Raw genomic sequence first — 21,016 nt, 5'->3', positions numbered from 1 at the left:
AGAAATCTACCACAATCACAAATACAGTTACATTTCCTTTCTAAAAAAGAAAAAGAATGAAAAAAAAAGCTTGATGCTGAGAGAAACTTTGCCTCCCAACTAAGTGCAAAAGTCTGTACTCTTTCTTTCCGCCCATTCATTAACATTGTGATGTTGATTGTGCCAAATGCTAGCAAAAACCTAGACAATACATGAGAGCTACAAGGCCCTGCCACTGTAGAAATTGGTCTGTTTGCTAGCTTGTTTGTTGGTATGATGCATAACCAATGGCACGGAGGATTAAAATGGTAACAGATTATTCTGTATTCCCCTCTGCCTTCCACTAAGGTTTACTCCTTTCTTTCTTTTTTTAAAAAATCAATTAATCAAGGTAACTGGGGTCACTTTAAGTGTTTCTCACCAGCTCAGTTAGTAGTCCTCCTCTGTGGTGAAGTCATTCACTTTCTCTCATTTTATTTTGCTGATCTGCCTCTTCCATTCATGATTGCAGTTTAAATTAAGTGGTAGGAGGTGAGAAGAAACCTCACCTGGTATATGTGTTGCTGGACTGTACCATTTCCAGAGTCAGTGTCAGCACTCTGCTTCACGAATCTGGATTATTTATTACTCTTCACAGCCCCAGACTCCCAGCAATGCTAATTACTTGTGTCTAGCTACCAATCTCATCATCTTGTCATTCCAGGGCATCCTGAGAAATTGAAACTTCAGCCTAATGTGGGCAGCTATTTAACATCCCAGAATACCCTAGAGCAATGCAATTTCAGGGACAATGTGGAAAATTAAAAATGGAGCTTAGGTACAACCACATCAATTACTGTGGTTGCCCAGTACTGCCACTATTTAAACCTACCTGGGCTACTGATAGAAGTAGAGGACCACCTGAAGTCATTTGCCAAGTCATTTTACTATTACAACTGACAGCTGGTACACACAATTTTAGACAACACTGGAGAATTGTTGACAGCTGTTAAGCAGGTTAATCATACCTAATAAATGTGCATGTCTAGAGCTAAGTCAGAACCTTATTTACTACATTTCTGTCATCCTTTCTTTCATTGGAGGAGCTCAAGGCATTGTTCACATTTCTCCCACTCCATTTTATTCTCACAACATCCATGTGAGGTTGCTTGGGCTGAAAGATATTAGTGAATTGTCTGAAATGGTCCAGTCTAGCAAGAAAAACAACATGTGGTGAGTTGGGGAGAGCAGCTTGTTTGTTTTAGCTCTGAGTCCCATTGCCATAGATTTGCTATCAGACATTGCTCTTTGTAATTCAGCTCACCTGTCCCTGACTAGATCAGCCAACCCAGCAACAGGGATGGCTATGCACCGAACAAGCAAGCAAATTATAGAAAAGCATCATTAAAAGAAATGTGGTGAGTGCAACTAGACTCATAAGATTCTTTGCATTTTCACTTTCATTGCAAAAGCTTTTCGGTTCGATGTAGATTTCCCAGTGCATTCACAGTACATCTATGCTTAATTTGTACATACAATTTAACTGTCAGGCACCACATCATTTAAATTCATCTTGGGACACAAAACACTGGGAAGTTCATCTAGGGGTGCATCTACACTGTAAAAATAATGCAGTTTGACACCACTTTAACTGCCATGGCTCCATCTTACAGAACCTGGGATTTGTAGTTATGTGAGGCACCAGCACACTTTGACAGAGAAAGCTAAAGACCCTGCAAAACTACCAATCCTGGGATCCCATAGGATGGAGCTAAAATACTTAAAGTTGTGTCAAACTGCATTATTTCTACAATGTGGATACACCCACTGTCAGCTTTACTGAAATGAATGAAAGTTACAGATGCGTTACTATCATTTTGTGCTGTTCCCATTCATATCAGCATAGGGCAATCCAGACTTCCATTTTTCATTAAGTACCAAATGTGAGCTAGAATGACATGTTCACAAACAGGAGAAAGACATACTCTGGAGCATACTGTATGCTAAGCTTTAATGATTATCTTTCTATAAGAAATCTACAGGACTTTGGTGATTCACACTTTTTTATGATACCTTTGAATCCAGCTGTCAAAAGTAACCCCAAATAATTCTACTTAAAAGTTTTGACTAAGTATGTTTGAGATTTGTGTCACATTTATCTTCACAAGGAAAAAAAAAGAGAAAAGGGTAGGGTGGGGGCTTTGGTTACAAGGAGAGTTGCACCAGTTGATATTCCAGGGTTTGTTTTTAAATGCCACAATTCATTTGACTGTCATTTGTGAACCAAATGTTTCATTTGAAGTGCTAAATAATTTCTCCATATGGCTATATTTATGTACATTTCCTTTCCTGATATGAAAAATACAGTTCATTTGAAAAAAATGTATATGAAAGAATCAGCTTTAAAATATGCAACATCAAACTCACTATTATTAACTCTTTTTAAAAAAATTATCAAAAAATTAATTTTTCCCTGAATTCTTTTTGTTAAAAAAAATTTGTGCTGATGATGGACACAACAGACTTGTAACACAAACAATTTAGGGGTTTGACTTGCAGATTTCCCATTTCACTCTTCTTTGCTTCCATCTGTAACTTAAGCACAGAAGTAATACTTTTCTGGACCAGATTACTACATTTGGATCCTTGCCAGTCCTAGAACTGAAATAATTTAAGTCACTCTCACTTAAATTACACATCAAAATTGCTAATGCAAATGGTTTTCACTCCTAAAACAGGAACGTCTAGAACCCAGTCCTAGGCATGTTTATGTTCAAGTAAATTCTCTGTGTTCAACTGAACCTCATAGTAAGCCTGTTTACTATCCCAACTAGTGGAGAACCATTGAGTCAATGGGGCATATAACTCACTGGGACTAAAAACTGGATTTTAGGCCAAAATTTGTGCCACTACAGGAACATAGGAAGCTTGCCAGGACTGAGACAGATCACACTGGTTTATTTGTGCCACTATTCTTGACACTGTTTGGCAGAAGCATTCCAAGATTTCAAGCACAGTTTTCCAGCTTTACTATGGAGATTCCAAGAACTGAATTTATATATAACCTTTTGCATATGAAACATGTGCTTTACTGCTGACCTTAAACTCATTTCCTAATAATTATTTGATGGTTACAACTTAACTCAGCTCCTCTAAAGTACACATATATTAATTATTGTGGGACTGGCCTTAGACAGATTTTTAAAGTAATACTTTTCAACAGTTGGGCCTTTTGAAGTTCAATACTCAGTTGCTGTCTCTGTAAAGAGAGGTATCATTTTGGTTAAATCGTGCAACTCTTAGCATGAAATGAGACCACACTACCCTTACTGGACTAAGCTGCTGATAATTTGGTTTTATTCACAACTAGATATGCTGGACTCTATGTTCATGTGAATGGATATGGTAATGTTGGTAGCAGACCTTTGAGGAAACATCCCAATAGTACCAGATCAAAGGAGCAAATGTGTAAAATATGTACCTCCATACAGTCTTGTGGAAAGGACTAACTTAACAAAATTAAACATAGCAATTTATATGATAAATGTTGCTTATTGCTTTTTGTCTATTCATGCTGCATGCATTACAGATGGAAGTACAGTACAGTTTGAACTGACAAGAATGACATTCTGGAACAACCAAATAGCTATTTTGACACCAGAAAGGTAACTAGTGGACAAAATGGTGATCTCTAGAAGGTGGATAGTTGTTTTCAGGGATGCAGTGGATTTCAGAGTTTCACTTAAAAATTATATGCCAAGACATGTTGCACATTACACATTATAGTAGATGCAATGTGCTCCAGTTAATGATATCCATAGTTAAAAGGGTTGATCTCAAATATTGGACAAAAAGCCAAATATCACTATTGTCACTTCTTTAAACCCAATTGTTAGTCTCCACAACTAGAACAGACTTATAGAATGAATAGGTATCAGTTTACAACTTCTCCTTGGTTCAGTGGGTCAAGTCTAACTGGAGCTAATAATGGGATATTATATGGCTATACCCCATAGCCAATTTCAAACTGATGGCATCTTCCACCAAGATCCAACAGCTTCTTGATGGATGATGTCATTGATCTATCTTTGATACAGGACATAGATGGATAGATTCCCCATTTCCTACACTCTCCATCAGCAAAACATTGAGTTGGTGGAGAAAGTTGGTCATTGCAGATTGTGGCAAAATATATTAACCACTGCAATGGCCAAAAAAAGAAGTATGTAGATGTAAGGTGGACTTAGCTTGCATGTGTCTCTGTCAGGATACCGGTCACTCTGTCCAGGTTTTTCTTTCTTTCAAAGAGCTACACTTGTAGCTTTTACTATTTACTCTGTCACCACTGTAAAAACACCTATTTAGGTTTTTTCTAAGAGGAATGGATCAAAGCCGCTACTGTAGGCCAAAACAAGAAAATAACAACTGCTTTATCTTTAGCCAGGTTGCTCTGAGCTTCAGATCATGCCTTTTTAAATATATGATTTTCCTCCATTGTCCTTTTTGAATGTCAGTGACCTTAGGCATCTGCTTATACAGTCTACCTCTCACACTGCATAGTGAGAGTGTAGTGTATTCTGAAAGAGAAGTCAAACTCAATGACATATATATTACAGTAACAATGAGCACAATATCAAGTGTTAGCATCACAGTTATCACACAGTTTGTTACCAGCTAGGTAAGAAATCACAGATGTGATGAGGCACAAATCAAGATAGTGCTTGTTTTAAAGTGCTAGATTTTGCTAAATATACATTCGATCTGGTTCGCTCTGCTCCACCTTTGTCCAAAGCAATCATAAAATCAACACAAAGTGCTTTTAATAACAATACAATTTAATGATACTAGATTTGATATAACAGTATAAGTTATAAGTCTAAGCTGGTGCTGCTGTTTATGTTTTTGCTTAAAATGGTAAGGATAAAAAGAAATTGTTGAAGCTTACTAAGGTCTTGGCCTTGATTCTCTTCCCATTATGAAAACCCAACACAATTTGTTCTGATTTATATCAGTTCAAATGAAAGGAGGATCAGGCCCCGGGTCCATTGCTTAGGATCAATTTTTATTTTTATTATTATTTTGCATATTTCTGTACTTAAAACTTGCATATCTTTTTATTCAACACTATTTAAGTGCAAAATGTGCTAGAAATATTTGTTTACCATGGCAAACAGGTTGGGTGTAAACCCTGAAAGTGTGTGCAAATAATCCAGGGCACAGAATCTGAATACCTTTTTGTACTATTTATTTTATTTAATCTCTTTGCCAGTAGATTTGTTCACAAAGCTAGCATGACTTTCCAAATGCTGCACTTTCCATTTGTTGGTTTTGGGTAGTAAGGATACCTTCTCCCAACACACAAAGGGATGAAATTCAGGTTGTACATGATAGGGTGACTTGGAGGTCTCTCATTCACAGGGTCACCATAAATTGAAGTTGACTTGATGCAGCTAACATCAACAACAAATCCATTTCCAGGAATACCAACAGAGCCCTGTGTCACTTATAAGATCATCAGAATACCTCATTCACACCCCCTACTATTTTTAAGTGCCTTCCTAATTCCTATTTAAAAACTGCTTTCCTGGTCTCAGTTTTGGTGTTCCTTCTAGCAGAATAGAACATGCAATTTTTAAACAGAATTTTGAAGGGGTGTTTTAGATTTAGGATACAAATGGTGCAACTCGCCTTGCTGACATTTTAAAAATAAACCTTGAGGTCTCAATGAATCTTGAAATATAAAGCACACACAGAGAATTTAAAAAGTTTATTTCTCAATTCACTGATTTTGCAATGTAGCCATAAGCTTACCCAAGCCCACCCTATTACCTTCAGACCTCGTATCCATCAAAGAAAAAGGGAATGTTGGGAACAGTTGCCCCTAAGCAAAAAGTGTTGTGTTTCTGATTGATGTATTCCTTCTCTCAATTTGTTCCAGTATTTGACTGTGACTGCTTTGGCCTTTAAGAGGGTAATGCAAATCAGTTATTGGCATTGCCATAAAAGAGGTCTGTCAAAAAGGGAGAGTGAATAGAATATTTGGTCAAACTGATTTCAACAAAGGAAACTGAAAGGAGATCAAATTATGATCAAGATGCACGGTTTTCATTTTAGTTGATGACTGTAACTGTTAAGGACAACAAATCTGTGGTGGATCCCGAGGAGTTCTGTTCCCTAAACCCATCTTGAGGGCATCCTCTTGTCTTTTACAAAAGAGGTGGCTTGTTTCAGTCAAAGGTTCATGCCATGCAGAAGCTCTTCTTTGTGTGTCGAGTGTAAAGGCATTCCTTTTCAACTTTCAACAAAATGTTCTGGGGTACACATCAAATATTTGGATCACGTGTGTTACCATGTCCTCCTCCACCTGGTAATATGTGAACCTCAGGTGAAATGTGATTTTCTAATTTGACAGTTTCCTGGCTACCATGGGTTCTTCCAGTGATATTTTCCATGGAATAAAGACAATTTTGACCTACACGCTTGGGCGAGGAGGGCAAAGCAGCAGTCTCTAAGTGGTTCTTCTCTGTTCTATAAACATTATCCCTTTGCCTTAAATAGCCACTATGCGAAATGCTGTATTTGGGGCTTGTGTTTCCTGGCCGGGATTTTGGAGGGCTTGAGTCATACAGCAATTGACCTTCATCATCAGTGTCAGCATCAATATATTTATGTATCCCAGCATCATGGAAGTTAAAAACTACTGCTGCCTGCTTCTCAGGTGACCTTATGGGAGTTCTAGCACTTGCTGTAGTGTAGACAGAGGTTTCTGGGCTCATTAAGGATCTATCAGAATGTCCTGAACTATCTGTAGCAGCACCTGTGACTCCCCTGTTCTTGAGAGGATCTGGATATATTCTCAGGACATTTGAAGCTCCTGATCCTATGGCATCCTCTTCCATAAAGTTAACTTTCAGAGATCGTAGCTTGAGAGGATTGGTAACTTTTATGGAACTTCTGGGGCTTTCTATGAAAAAGGTAGAGCAATGGCCACTTTCTAGATTTGGTTTTATCTCCATAAATTTTGCCCCACTTCCCTCTGGTCTGTATGGGTCCTGAAGTGGATTCTTCCCAGCTTTGCTAGGCAATGTTGTTAATGGGCTATGGGAATATCTCCCAGAGTCAGGAAAATCTGTAGCACAGCTTATATAACTGTCAATGCTTGACATGCTCCTCATGTCAATTATTCCATCTGCACGAGTGGTCAGCAAAGGGACCATAGGGCCAGGCATGGCTTCCATCTCTAATTCTTCTTTTTGCTTGCTCGGTTGACTTGACTCCTTCATGTTGAGGTTGGGCTGTGACTGAGCTTTTGCCATTTTATTGTACATGTCTTCCAGTTGTTGAACATTCAGATGCTGAGGACTGGAAGAACACCGAGCCTTTTCTGGTGATCCCTGTTCCTTTGTCTCTAAAGATTTGTTAGAGCTAGTTTCAGAGAGTGATCTCTTGGCCCATTTCCACCTGCTTGGGGATAAATGATTGTCTTGAACATTATCCTTTTTCCCTGCATCTTCTTCCTTTTTCTCAACAACTATGTCCATTAGTTCTATACTACGGGCAAAAGCATCTTTCATATTCATGGATACAATGCTCCCATTTCTTTTTGCTCTTTCAAGAGCTTCTCTGCGTTTGATGGCTTTTTCCTGCCTCTTCTGTTCTTTGTAGAACTCAGAAAAGTTATTTACAATGATTGGAATAGGGAGAGCAATAACCAAGACCCCAGCAATACAGCACAACCCACCAACAATCTTACCTAAGAGTGTTTTAGGGTAGATGTCTCCATAGCCAACTGTTGTCATAGTTATTGTTGCCCACCAGAAGGATGCTGGGATGCTCTTGAATTTTGTATCTTCCTCATCTTTTTCTGCAAAAAACACTAAGCTTGAAAAGATCATAATGCCCATGGCCAAAAACAAAATGAGTAATCCCAGTTCATTGTAACTTCTCCTCAGTGTAAATCCCAGGGACTGCAAACCAGTGGAGTGCCTGGCTAGTTTTAGAATTCGTAGTATCCTCATGATACGAAATATCTGAACCACTCTCCGCACATTCTGGAACTGAAGTACACTTTTGTTTGACTCAGTGAGGAAGATGGTGACATAGTAGGGCAAGATGGCTAGTAAGTCAATAGCATTCAATGGACCTTTGAAAAACTTCCATTTCTTAGGAGAGGAAAGGAACCGCAAGAGGTACTCCATTGTAAACCATGCAATGCACACTGCCTCCACATGGGCTAGTTGAGAATTATCCGTGGGATGTCCAAATTCATCTTCACCTTGGAGTTCAGGAAGTGTGTTGAGTGACAAGGCAATAGTAGAGAGGACGATGAACATGATGGAAATAATAGCCAAAATCTGCAAAGAAAATAGACCATGGTTAGTGTGACGGAAAAGACATTTAGCACCAATATTTTGATTACATATTCTCCCAAAAGATGGACTCCCATTCCCAGTTAAACAAAAGGCAATATATGCATAAAACTATATATTCAGGATTATTACTTGTGAGGAAACTAGGAAATAAAAATTAAAAGGCTCTTTTTAGAACAATCAAGCTGAAATGCATTAACACAGAGGTAGGAGAAATGTGGTGCTCCAAATGTTGGTGGATAGCAATTCCCGCCAGCCTTTCAGCAACTTGGAAAATGGTGAAGGGTTATGGAATTTGCAGTTTAACAATATCTGGAAGACCACACATTTCCCATACCTGGGGTTTAACAAATGTTATAATTATATAATGTATTCATTGTTGGCATATCTTCTACTAGGTGTGTGTCTTCTATAATCCTTCAAGGTTACTCACCACATTGTTTACCAGTTTATGCTCAACTGAGCCTCAACTAGTATATTATTGTCCATTTCTAACTACTTTATGCATTTGATGCCATACATTGTGGCTTATGGCAGGTTTTGGAATGATAAATCAGTTAAGTCACTTTTTCTGCCAAATGTAAATATTACAGTAGTCACAATGCATTAGATTCCAGGTAGAGCTACTGACTTGAACAAGAATCTAATTAAAATAAGATATTCATACATTGCTCATATAAACTGTCAATTCCAATCACAATCACACCTAATGTACTAGGATCATAGTGCTAAACATTTTGTATTTGTTAGGAGTTCACGAGAGATACACATATTATATTGCATTACATATTATTACACATCACAGAATAAAAACCTCTGCTCTGGTAACATACGATTTGGACTTCTAAAAAAAATTAATTTATTTAACATATTTTGTTCCAGTCTTTCTATAAGGAGCTTATGTGTGGGGCACATGAGTTCCTGCCCGATGAGTACATGCTCCCCTTCTTTATTCTTACAACATAGATGTTAATTAAGTTAGGCTGAGAGATTGTGATTGGGACAAATTCATCAGAACCTAGAGTAGAGGTATCCAGAGCCTCCGTGGACTCTATTATACTGGATCGGTTTGAGTCGGTAAGTACCGATGATGTGGACAAGATCCTCGGAAGTGTTCGGAAGACAACCTGCTCTCTCGATCCCTGTCCCTCGTGGCTAGCGGCCCAGGGGGGACCGGTGGCAACTTCGTTGCTACGCCGGATTATTAATACATCTTTGAGGGAGGGCCAATTTCCATCAGAACTTAAATTGGCCATTGTAAAACCTATTCTAAAAAAGCCCTCCCTCGACCCCCTGGTACATAATAATTATCGGCCAGTTTCGCTGCTGCCATTTTTGGGAAAGGTGATCGACTGACTATGAGGGGCTGGGTTGCAATCCAACTTCAGGCGGGTCTTGGATGAAACGGATTATCTGGAACCATTTCAAACTGGCTTCTGGGCGGGTTACGGGGGTTGAGACGGCCCATGGTCGCCTTGGTCGATGATCTCTCGTTCTGGGCATTGACAGGGGGAAGTGTGTCCTGCTGGTGCTCTTGGACATCTCAGCGGCTTTCGATACCATTGACCATGGTACCTTCTGGGACGCCTGGCAGAGGTTGGAATCGGGGGCACTGCGCTCCAGTGGTTCCGGTCCTACCTCTCTGGGAGGTCCCGGATGGTGCAGCTGGGAGACGTGTGCTCCGATGAGGCGGGGCCCTATACTGGGGTCCCTCAAAGGAGCCATTCTGTCTCCCATGCTATTTAACATTTAAATGAAAACGCTGGGAGAGATCATCCGGAGACATGGGGCGCGGGGTTATCAGTACGCTGATGACACCCAAATTATTTTCTCTATGTCTCCGACTGATGCAGTGACTGAGGATGGCGTCTCTCCTCTCGTGGCCTGTCTGGAGTCAGTAATGGGGTGATGAGGGAAAACCGACTCAAGCTGAATCCAGAGGGAAAACGAGTAGGTACTAGTGATAGGTTCCCCTGGTCCAGGAATGACGGTGGTTCCACTGTTCCTGAAGGGGGTCACGCTCCCTGTGAAGGGACTCCGTGCGCAGTCTGGGGGTGCTTCTTGACTCGTCGCTTCACCTGACTGCTCAGGTGAATGCGACGGTCAAGAGCACCTGTTACCAGCTTCGGCTTATCCGCCCAGCTGCGCCCATACCTGGCCCAGAGGGACCTAGAAACTGTTGTACATGCTTCTGGTAACCTCGAGACTGGACTTCTGCAATGTACTCTACATGGGGCAACCCTTATACCAAAACCAGGAAGCTTCAGATGGTGCAAAATATGGCAGCCAGGCTGGTCACTGGTGTTTCCAGGACCAGCCATATAACACCGGTGCTGAAAGATCTTCACTGGCTGCCTATTCGCTTCCGGGCCAATATAAGGTGTTGGTGATTACCTATAAAGCCCTAAATGGCTTGGGCCCTGGTTACCTGAAGGACCGCCTCTCCCCGTATATTCCGTCCCGCCCCCCAGAACATCCGGGCAGCTATACTGAAGGTGCGGGGGCTAGGCTTACTTCCGTCACAAGGCAGACATTTTCCATCGCCGCCCCGGCCCTTTGGAATACGCTGCCCACCGAGCTCCGCTCGACTACCTCCCTGGCCCCCTTAAAAAAGGATTTGAAAACCCTTTTCTTCCAGCTAGCATTCCCCGCATAAAATCCTGTGGGGCCTCCCTCCTCTTCCGTGGGCCATGAGACGGGGCTATTGGGGTTTTTTTCTTTTATTCTATTGTATATTCTATAGTGTGTTTTTTAAAGTACTGTTTGTGTCATGTAATGTATGTAAACCGCCCTGATCTGAGGAGGTGCGGTATACAAAATAAAAACTTTATTATTTATATTATTATCCAATGAGTCTCATAGCTGAATGGAAAACTGAAACCAATGTTTTCCCTGTGCTGGTCCAAAAACTTCAGTCAATACAATATATCTCAGCTCAGCAATGGGCCTCTTTTTGAGAGTTCAGAAAAAAGCAAAAAGCAGGGGGTCCACAATATATTAGGCAGATTGTGGATGGTGGGTCAAATTATACATTACGGAGAATGCACATTTGCTGTCTTAACACATTTTTCCTCCAGCAGTGGAAATTCCTCAAAAGATACATGCTCAGCAATCTGACTGAAAGTCTGGTAGTAAGCCTGCATTTAGCAAATAATTAAACACAAGAAACGATACTACATGGAAAATATGGGCAGTGGTGGTGGGTAAGGAATAGCACATGATTTGAGAAAACATATGTCTTCATTACTTGAGGGAGCAATGCTTCTAAATATATCCTAAGGACATGGTGTGGTTGACCCAACAGGGTATACAGATATATTTTGCCCAGTTTAAAAACAATCGAACTGGTTCCTGGGCCTGTTTTCAAGTACAATTCAAAGTGCTACTTTTAACATTTAAAGCACTACACATCTTGCCACAAGGATACCTTAAGGATCTCCTTTTTCTCACATGAGTACGCCTGGATGTTACTATTTTTCTCAGGCAAACCTTTTACTCCCCTTTGCAGCTTTTACCTTTGATGACTGTCATTTTGTCATGTTCCCTGGATAATCCCATGGAAACCCTGGGCCTGCTGATGGTTTCTCTGTGCTGGTGAATGCACACCTCTTTGTTTTGCTTTGTTTATATATAAAACTTGCAGCAAGAAAAGCCAATTGTACAACTTGTATAATTTTTGAAATTGTTTGCAGTTCTGCCTATTTGTTCTGTATCAATTTTTCACTAAAAGAGATGATTATTGAAATTAGGTGATGAGCTTTGGACCATATCATGAAATAGTAAATCACTGGAAGATTAATACTTGATAAAGCAGAAAGCAGTAGGAAAAGAGAAAGAAGAACACATTGCAGTGGAGATGTCAATTAAGCAAGCCATAGCTCTGTTTACAAAGCCTAACCATGAATCTTGGATGTCTCTCATTCACCAAGGACTTTATCAGACAAGGGAAATTGGAAGTATAATCCAATGGCAATCCGAATGCAATCATGGGGTTTCACGTTATTGCATGATAGACTACCACATCAAATTCGGGCAATGGGAAAGTTCAGTCTGAGCGCAACATTTTTTTTTTTAATCTTTATTAATTATATAACACTATTAAAAAAGGAGGTGACAAATTAACAAATTATACATATTCTTTTCTTATTGCTAACCCTTCTAATCCCACCCCCACACCTTCCCTTTCCCCATATAATCTTATATATCTGTTGCTTATCTTAGCTACTTTATCACTTTCCCCAATAGGTTTCGTCTGTCCTCTTTGTCTCGCTATATTCATCATCTCTTTTGCCAAGTTACCTAAAATTGTATCTTCCCCGCTCTCATTTTGCTCCAACGATTCAAGCGGATTATTCTCCCTTCTTTCCTTCTACATTTCCAGTTAATACCTTATTACACTTGTTACATTTCACATAGTACTTTATCTTTTTATCTTCCCCTTTTATATAATTCTTTTAAAATTCAACCAGACTACTTCATTCTCCTCTCTTATGTCCTCTTTAAGTCTCATAGTCAATGAATCTATTCTAGTATTTCTCCAAACTTTTTCTATCCATTCTTCAATTTTGTATTTTTCCTTTTCTCAACATTTTGCAAGTGTATTTCTGGCAGATGTAATGAGATACAACAATGGCTTTATTTTCTTTCTCGCTTTTGTTTTTCTACAATATTTAACAGATATAATTCCGGTGACATCTGTAATTCCAGTTGTGTTATTTTTTCTTATTTTTTTATGTACTTCCACCATATTTATGTACTTTGGGCAAGTCCACACATGTGATAAAAACTTCCAACTTCCTTCCCAACCTTTTCCACAATTACTTTCTCATTTTTTATAAATCTTTGCCAATTTGTTTGGAGTTAGATACCACCTATATAACATTGTTGTAGTAATTTTCTTTAATATCTGCGCACATTGTTAACATTTTAAATCCTGACCCATCAGCCCTCTCCAAGATTCTTATTGAATAATTTTTACCAATATTTTTTGCCCTTGCAATCATATGTTGTTTTATTTGTTCCTGTCTTCTAATTCTAATTTAAGTAACAGATTATAAAATTTGGATTATTTCTTTTTTCCCTTTGTCTATATAATTAAATCTAAATTCTGTTTTTTTTAACTGTAATTCCAAATTGTCTTTCATTCATTTTAAATCTTTCCGCCAGCTGATAAATATAATACCAATTTATATTCCCTCCTTCCTCACTTAATTCTTTTCTTGTTTTTTACCAGATTCACGTATATCTTTATTACTTAACCATCTTTCCCTTCTAATTTATCTCTCTTTAAAATTGCCTCATGTGGAGATGCCCAATCCGGGTTATTTTTCTATATATTTTTTCCTTATATAATTTCCAACCTGCCATAACGTTTTCCTTACTATATTTCTTTAAATTCTTTATTTAGTTCTACCTTTATCCCACATAAATACGCATGCCATCCATACCTTAAATTGAAGCCCTTCCAAGTTCAATAACCCTTATCCTTTAATTCTATCCAGCTATTTACCCATTCCAACCACATGCATAAAAATACAGTTTTAAATTCGGGATCCCTAAGCCTCCTCGTTCTTTTAAGCGTCTGTCCATTACTGTCCATTTAATCCTTGCTTTCCTCCTTGCCCACCAAATTCTCTTCAAGTCTTTTTCCCATATTGTAAAAAATCTGTCTTACATTATATTTATGTAGGGGTTTGAAAAATAAGAATAAAATCTTCGGTAATATACACATTTTTCTTAATGCAACTTTTTTCCTCCTAATAATGATAATTGTAGCTTGCTCCATTTCTTCCATGTGTTTTTAATTTCCTGCCATCCTTGTTTATAATTATTATCAAACTAGTTCATGTTTTTGTTCGTAATATATATATCCTAAATACTTAACTTTTTTTGGGATTTTGATTCCTAACCTTTTCTTGTAATACTTCCTGATTCTTTTTTTGTTTATTACATACGATCATCGCTGACTTTTCTTTGTTATTTTTAACCCTGCTAATTCCCAAATTTCATCTATAATTTCCAGATTTTAGGTATATTCTCTAAAGGGATTTTCTAACTATAACCATCATGTCATCTGCGTATGCTCTAATCTTTATCTCTTTTCCTTTATATTTAATCCTTTTATTATATTATTTGTTCTAATTTTATTACATAATATTTCCAGACAGATAATAAATAATAGCGGTGATAATGGGCAAACCCTGTCTAGTACCCTTCTTTATTTCACCATTTTTTTGTCCTGATCCCATTAACCAAAATTTTTGCTGATTGTTCTTTCTAAATTTCTGTTATCCAATATTATATTATCTCCCTCGGTCTATTTTCTAAATTATTTTAACATAAATTCCCAATTCTAGGTTATCGAACGCCTTTTCTGCATCTAAGAATAATATCGCCACATCTTTACTTGGATTTTTCTATAATATTCAATCAAATCTATTATAATCCTTATATTTGTTTTGCTTGGTCTGTTTGGTAAAAATCCACAACTGATCTTCATGTATCCAATCTTTTAATATTATTTTTTAACCTTTCCCGCCAAATTGAAGTGAATATTTTGTAGTCTGTGTTTAAATAGATGTATTGGTCTTAAATTTTGTGTGTTAAATTTGTGTCTTTTCCTTCTTTGGTATCAGGGTTATGTTAGCTTCTTTTCCACGTGTCTGGGATGCTTCCTTCAAAAACATTGTTGTATACCTTCGCTAAATGTTCACTTAAATCTTCTTCAAATATTTATAAAGTTTAAACAGTATACCCATCTGGCCCTGGGGCTTCCCTTTTTCCTCTCCTTATTGCTCCTTTATTTTTCTTTTTTATTTTTTGATTCATTCTATCTTTGATTTTTTCCTTAATTTTATTTGTCTATTTTTCCCAATATTTTTCCATCTTTTCTTTTTTATTTTGGTAATCATATTCTTCCCATATAGTTCTTATAATATTCTATGAATTATCTCTCTGATTTTAGATTGTACCCAGTAATCATTTTTGGTTTTCTAGAGGCATCCTACTATTTGTCTTTCTTCTTTCATCTTCTTAACTCTATATGCTAAAAATTTTCCTGCTTGTTTCCTTGTTCGAAAATCTCTGTTTTGCAAATTTCTCTTTTTATCAAGCTCATCTGCCCGTTTGTGTTTTTAATTGATTTCTTAATATTTTATTTCTCTTTCAATATTTTTACAAATTGCGGTTTTTTAATTTTTTTCATTCTCTTTTTCTTGTATTTTTCTCTGATATAATTCTAATTTCTCTTTCCTCAGTCTATTTCTTTCTGCTTTCTTTTTTATCAGGTGCCCCTCCTCTCAAATACCGCTTTCGCTGTATGTCTTGCTGGGTCCATATTATTTTCATCTTTGTATTTTCTCTGTTATTTTCTTTAAAAATTTTTTGTTACTGTTCCCTTATTCTTTTTCAATCTTTTTATCCTTTAACAATCGTATCATCAAGTCTCCATTCTAAAGTAGGTTTCCTTTTGCGCTAACTCCAAACAGCGGTTGGGTGTGATCCGAATATTTATTATCTAATTTTTGCTTCTTTAGTACTTTCTAGAATTCTTTTGAAATTATAACATGTCAATACGTGAGGCCGAATTATGTGGGTTTGAGAGAGAACGTGTATTCTTTACTATCTCCATTTTTGTATATCCATACATCCGCCAATGAAATATTATTATTAAATTCAAAAAAGCTTATTAGGCAACACTCCCACCGTGCTTTTGTCCTTTATTTTCTTAACAGATTTCCTATCAATTTTGCGGGTCTATTACCCCATTCCAAGTCCCCCATTAATATGTGTGACATATATTTAATTTTTGATCTTTTTGTGTAAATTTTTATAAAATTTGGTTTTATTTTCTGTAGGACCTATATCTACTTAATACCAATGTTTTTTTCCCATTGATTGTCATTTCTAATCCAATATATCTCCCACTTCTTATCGTTCATTACTTCTAATGCTTGGATCTTATTTTTAATGTAAATTGCCACCCCATTTCTTTTTTTTTTTCCCCCGCCGAAATATAAACTTCCCCCTAATTTTTGGGTGTTTCTTAAATATTTTTCATTCTCTTTTTATTTTTGTTTCCTGGATAGTACATACATCCCAATTTATTTTTTCCAATTCATGAATATTATTTTTTCTTTTATATACCGAGTTCATTCCCTTTATATTCCAGGTATGAACTTCATTGTATTTGTTATTTATTAAGTTTCTTCTAGTTCTTGTTCTTCCTCTTTTCTTGTTCTTTCTTCTTCCCTTCCACTCGATTCAACAGTTCACCACTTTCCTTTATTAATCTTGTTCATCCTCCCATTCTAAGTCCCACTCCACCGATGCTCCCAGTATCTGTACTTCGTCTCCCTCTTCCTTTTTCCTTCTTGGTCTTCCTGCCTCTCTTCTTTTTTCTCCGCTTTCTCCGATTTCTTCTTCTGCTTGTTGCTTCATTTTCCTTTCCTGATTCCCTCTCTCTTTTCTTCGTTCTTCTTTCAGGTCTTTATCCATCTTTTCCTCTTCTTCATCCATCTGTTATAGAAACATCTTCGCTTTCTCTCAAATGAAAGCAACTTTGTAAAAAAACTTTTGCATCCAAGTAAATGATATTCCTTCTACCGGTTCCATTTGTATCTTAATATTTTTGGTCTGTAATGCCTTTGTAGATTTGACGGTAATCTCTTCTCCGACGTAGGATTTCACCTGGTTATTGTCTTTAATAAACTTTAGATCTCCACCCACCGTTCAATTGGTTATCTTTCTTTAAACAATAACTTTCCTGTATACAACAAAAAAAAATTTATCTTTAATCCGTTCTTCCGTAAAATAAAACCACCGATAATCCCCTCGGTAGGCTTCGGTTTCGTGCTGCCACTGAGGTTAATCCTTAAAAAATTTTGTCTACACCGATGGGCCTCGGGTTACCGAACATCTAAATTCGTTCCGTTGGCACCGCGAAAACCCTGAGTGTAACCGAAAACGGGCACTTCGTCAATGCCGCAATTGAACATAAGGCGCGTAATGGGGAGAAGGAAAAAACGCCGCGGATTCCGTGCGAAAAAAAAAAAGGAAAAAAAAAAAGCCGAAAACAAAAAAAAAACGGCACCAAAAGTTTCTTTCGTAACCCGAAAAACAAAAAAACATTCGTAACCCGGTGCACACAATGTTTTCCTATGGGATATTTTTCGCATCCCGAAAAATTCTCGTTAAAAACCTGGGTATTTCGTATCCCGACTCGGTGTACCACTTGTATGGTCTCAATTCCAAGTATTCGGTTGTACACAATCAATTCAATTTTGCGAGCGGGACAGGGATCACTTTTTCATAAAATTTTCAGTTGTATTTCTCTTTCAATCCCTCGCATTACACATTTCTTTCTGCTTTCAAATCTCTCATTTTATTTCTGCTCTACTTTCTCTCTTGGCAATGTTCCCAACCGTTAATTCCGTGTGTACTCTTCCAAGCTCCTCTGTTTTGCACTTCTAACTTTATTGTTTCTCTCTTACACTCTTTCACATCTTCTTCGCATTTCCTCTTATCGTTTCCTTCAATTCGTCTATGCTCTCTCTAAAAGTACTTGTCCACATTTCATCTCTGACCTTTTATCCTCTTGTCGAATATTTGTTCCATCTTCTGGAATAGCTTCTAGTATTTCCAATTTGAACTATTGGTCTTAAGTTCAAAAACAGGATGGTCTTCTATCGTAAGGTTTTGGTTGTTGCTTCAGCTTGTTGCATCATTCTTCTTTCTTTTTCCTTTTCAACTTCCCTCTTGTCACTATGGTTCTTTCTAATTTTCTCCATTTTTACTAATTTCTTGTAGTTTATACCGCTTACCCTGATAGGGTGGCGCTGTTTTCCTTACAGTTTTTCCTTTAGCTTATGGTACCTCTCTTGCCTGCTTCTCTTTACTATACTTCCTGTTTTCTGACTTTGTAGTTTAACCTCCAAACCACCGTTAGGTGTCTCTTCTTCCCTTCCTCTCTTCTTTCACCCCTGGAAACAAACAAATCGCCACCCCTTCTTGCTTTCTCTCTTTGTTATAGTTCTCCCAACCGTTATCTTTCCTGTTACCTACTTACCTACCCTACCTTCATGCGGTCTCTGGACCTTGAAAAACGCCCACCAAATCCAAAACAATCCTCTCCCTCCACCTCAAGGGAGAAATGAAACCGGAAAAAGGAAAAGGAAAAAAAAAAAAAAAAAGAGCGGACTTTCCAGGTTTTACTTTACAGGCCTCACCATCTTGGTCTGTCTCTCTTCTAAGTCTCTTTCTAATTCTCTTTCTGTCCCAGTCTTTCATTTTATTATTTCCCTTCGGCCTCTGCCTTACTTGCTTCTCCTCTCGTCCGTCGCCCTTCTGTCTCCTCCTCGTCCGTCGCCGTCTGCTTCTCCTCCTCGTCCGTTGCCTTCTGCTTCTCCTCCTCGTCCGTCTCCGTCTGTCTCTTCACCTCACCTTTCACCATCTACTTCTTCTCCTTGCCTGCTGCTACTTGCTTCTCCTCCTCGTCTCACCTATTGTTTCCCTTACTAGTAACTTTATTTACCTCCGTCGTTTCTTTCCCCCCTCTCCTTTCTACTCGCCGTGCTCCAAACACCCTCTCTTTCTTTCTATTTCCTTTCCTCCCGGCCGAGCTGCTTTCGTCCGCCTTGTTGGACTGCTTGGTGGTTTCCGGTTAATTAATCTTACAATTTTAGTTGCATGTCCTTTTTCTTCCTTATTTTGTTTTCCTTCCTCACCTCCGACAAATTCTTTTCTATGAGGATCTTCAATTTAGCAACCAGATCTTCTTAAGCTGTTTGATTCCTCCCCTCCCCCTAAAAGCCGGCTCGGCGAGGCTTGGCTTGAACCCCTGCTTGCGGTTGCAGTTGCTCTCGTCCTCCAACTATTTTCCCTTACTAGAGGTTTTTGCAACCTCTTTTCAGTTTCAATAGCTGTATGAGGACTCTGTGAGCCCACCTGAGTCCCCTTTAACGGGGGGAGCGATCTTCCTTATATTATATCCCGCAAACGGTACAGCAACTCCACCTGCTACCTTGGATTGCTGCTAGCGCTTCGCCATCTTGGCCGGATGTCCAGTCCGAGCGCAATCATAAGGTTTCACGTTATTGCGTGATAGACTACCACATGCAAATTCGGGCAATGGCATGCTATTTTCAGGCAATGGGAAACCAGTTCGAATGCAATTCGCATTCATGCAAATTCGCTGAACTAGAGAATTCACGTGAATGTGTTCTGGCCCCACTTTCTTTCCATTCGAAATTAAGAGAAATTCCTCATGTGTGATAAAGTCCCATGTTACTGTAAGTTGAAGCTGACTTGACAGGAAATAACATCAATTGCTCATGTAGTCAACTGACGTGATACTGAAGGCACGCTTTTCACATGATTTCAAGCATATCTCCAAGACATTAAGGGTAAAACATCTCCCTTTCTTTTTTTAACAAAAGGCTGAAACTGCTATATGTCCACTATCATTGCCTTTATTTCTCTACATTTAGGTAGAATCCTGCACATGCATTTGTTTCAAATTACTTACATCCTTCATTTCCAAAGTATTCATATTCCTCAAAAATATTAAAAACACTGCAATCATATCATAAACCCCACCATGTACCAGTATTCCTGTAATGGAATAAAGCAACCATGTAAAACAATATACCATTTAGCAAAGTACTAAGAAATGATACCATTTGCTGGAACAGTACAATTTACACCAACTGATGGAAAGCAGAAGATAAGCAGGGAAGTGTTAGTATACTCTGCAACCCCGTGCCATATTTGGGCTCACCATATTTTCATATCTGGGATCAGGCATGTTCTAAGAGGTCACAATGCCCTTTGGAGCACCAGGGGAATTTCCCATGGTAAGGACACGAAGACCTGAAGACATGTGGAAGAGTGTGTTAATTGCTCCTTTCTCTACCCGGGCTCTCTGCCCATCGCCTTGCATCATGAGACAAAGGAGGTCCCATTACACTGAAGGCAGTAAGCCAGCACTTCTTACTGTTTTTGTAATTCTAAAGTCTACAGCCATCAACTGGTCCAGAATCCCATTGTCAATTCCTGGGAAGACCATCAGGTCTTTGTTACAGTGCAAGATTGTATCTACCATCCCTCGAGGCTAGGATATCAGGTATAAATATGAATTACTGTGACACTGTGCATGTAACTGAACCGCTCATGTGCATAGAGAGATTCTTTCACTCACCTCAGACCTCATCTCAGCCATTTCCCACTTTCCATGATCTACTCTACAGGACAAGTAATATCTCCCTCCCTACAATTGGATCAGCTACCTTATTTCCATACTTCTACTATGGTTAGCTCGGTGTGGTGTATTTGAGTCACTATTGTGGGTTTAATTTCATTCTTGCATATTTCTGAATAAAAGTCTTCTTAATTCACCCAAACCTGGAGTCCTACTCAGTACTGGTGTACACAGGTTCAAGTGACCCTAAAGTTACCCAGCCTCTCGTAAGCTTCTTTGAGCTAAGCAAATTCCCCTAACATTTAAAGAGAAGCTGACATGTTTTTACTGTGGTTTTAACTTGTGTGATAATAATATTGTAATGTTTTAATTGTATTTCTTAAACTCTGTTGTGATCCTGCCTCAATCCAATTGGGAGAGGCGGGAAGATATAAATAAACTCTATTATTATTATTATTATTATTATTATTATTATTATTATTATTATTATTAT

At 38.3% G+C, this 21,016-nt stretch overlaps 1 protein-coding gene across 1 annotated transcript in view; it reads right to left on the bottom strand.

The window, feature by feature from the left end:
* Positions 1-2,792: 2,792 nt before the first annotated feature.
* Positions 2,793-21,016, bottom strand: part of KCNB1 (potassium voltage-gated channel subfamily B member 1) — a 280,075-nt gene continuing 261,851 nt past the window's right edge. The window contains exon 3 of the mRNA XM_042465150.1: positions 2,793-8,312. Within this exon, the coding sequence (XP_042321084.1) occupies positions 6,282-8,312 (2,031 nt within the window). The 3' untranslated portion in view covers positions 2,793-6,281. The remainder of the gene's footprint in view (positions 8,313-21,016) is intronic.

The sequence above is a fragment of the Sceloporus undulatus genome, chromosome 4 (assembly GCF_019175285.1).
Source record: "Sceloporus undulatus isolate JIND9_A2432 ecotype Alabama chromosome 4, SceUnd_v1.1, whole genome shotgun sequence".
Lineage (NCBI taxonomy): Eukaryota > Metazoa > Chordata > Lepidosauria > Squamata > Phrynosomatidae > Sceloporus > Sceloporus undulatus.
The sequence above is the reverse complement of the archived record's forward strand: the minus strand, read 5'-3'. Positions and strand labels throughout refer to the sequence as shown.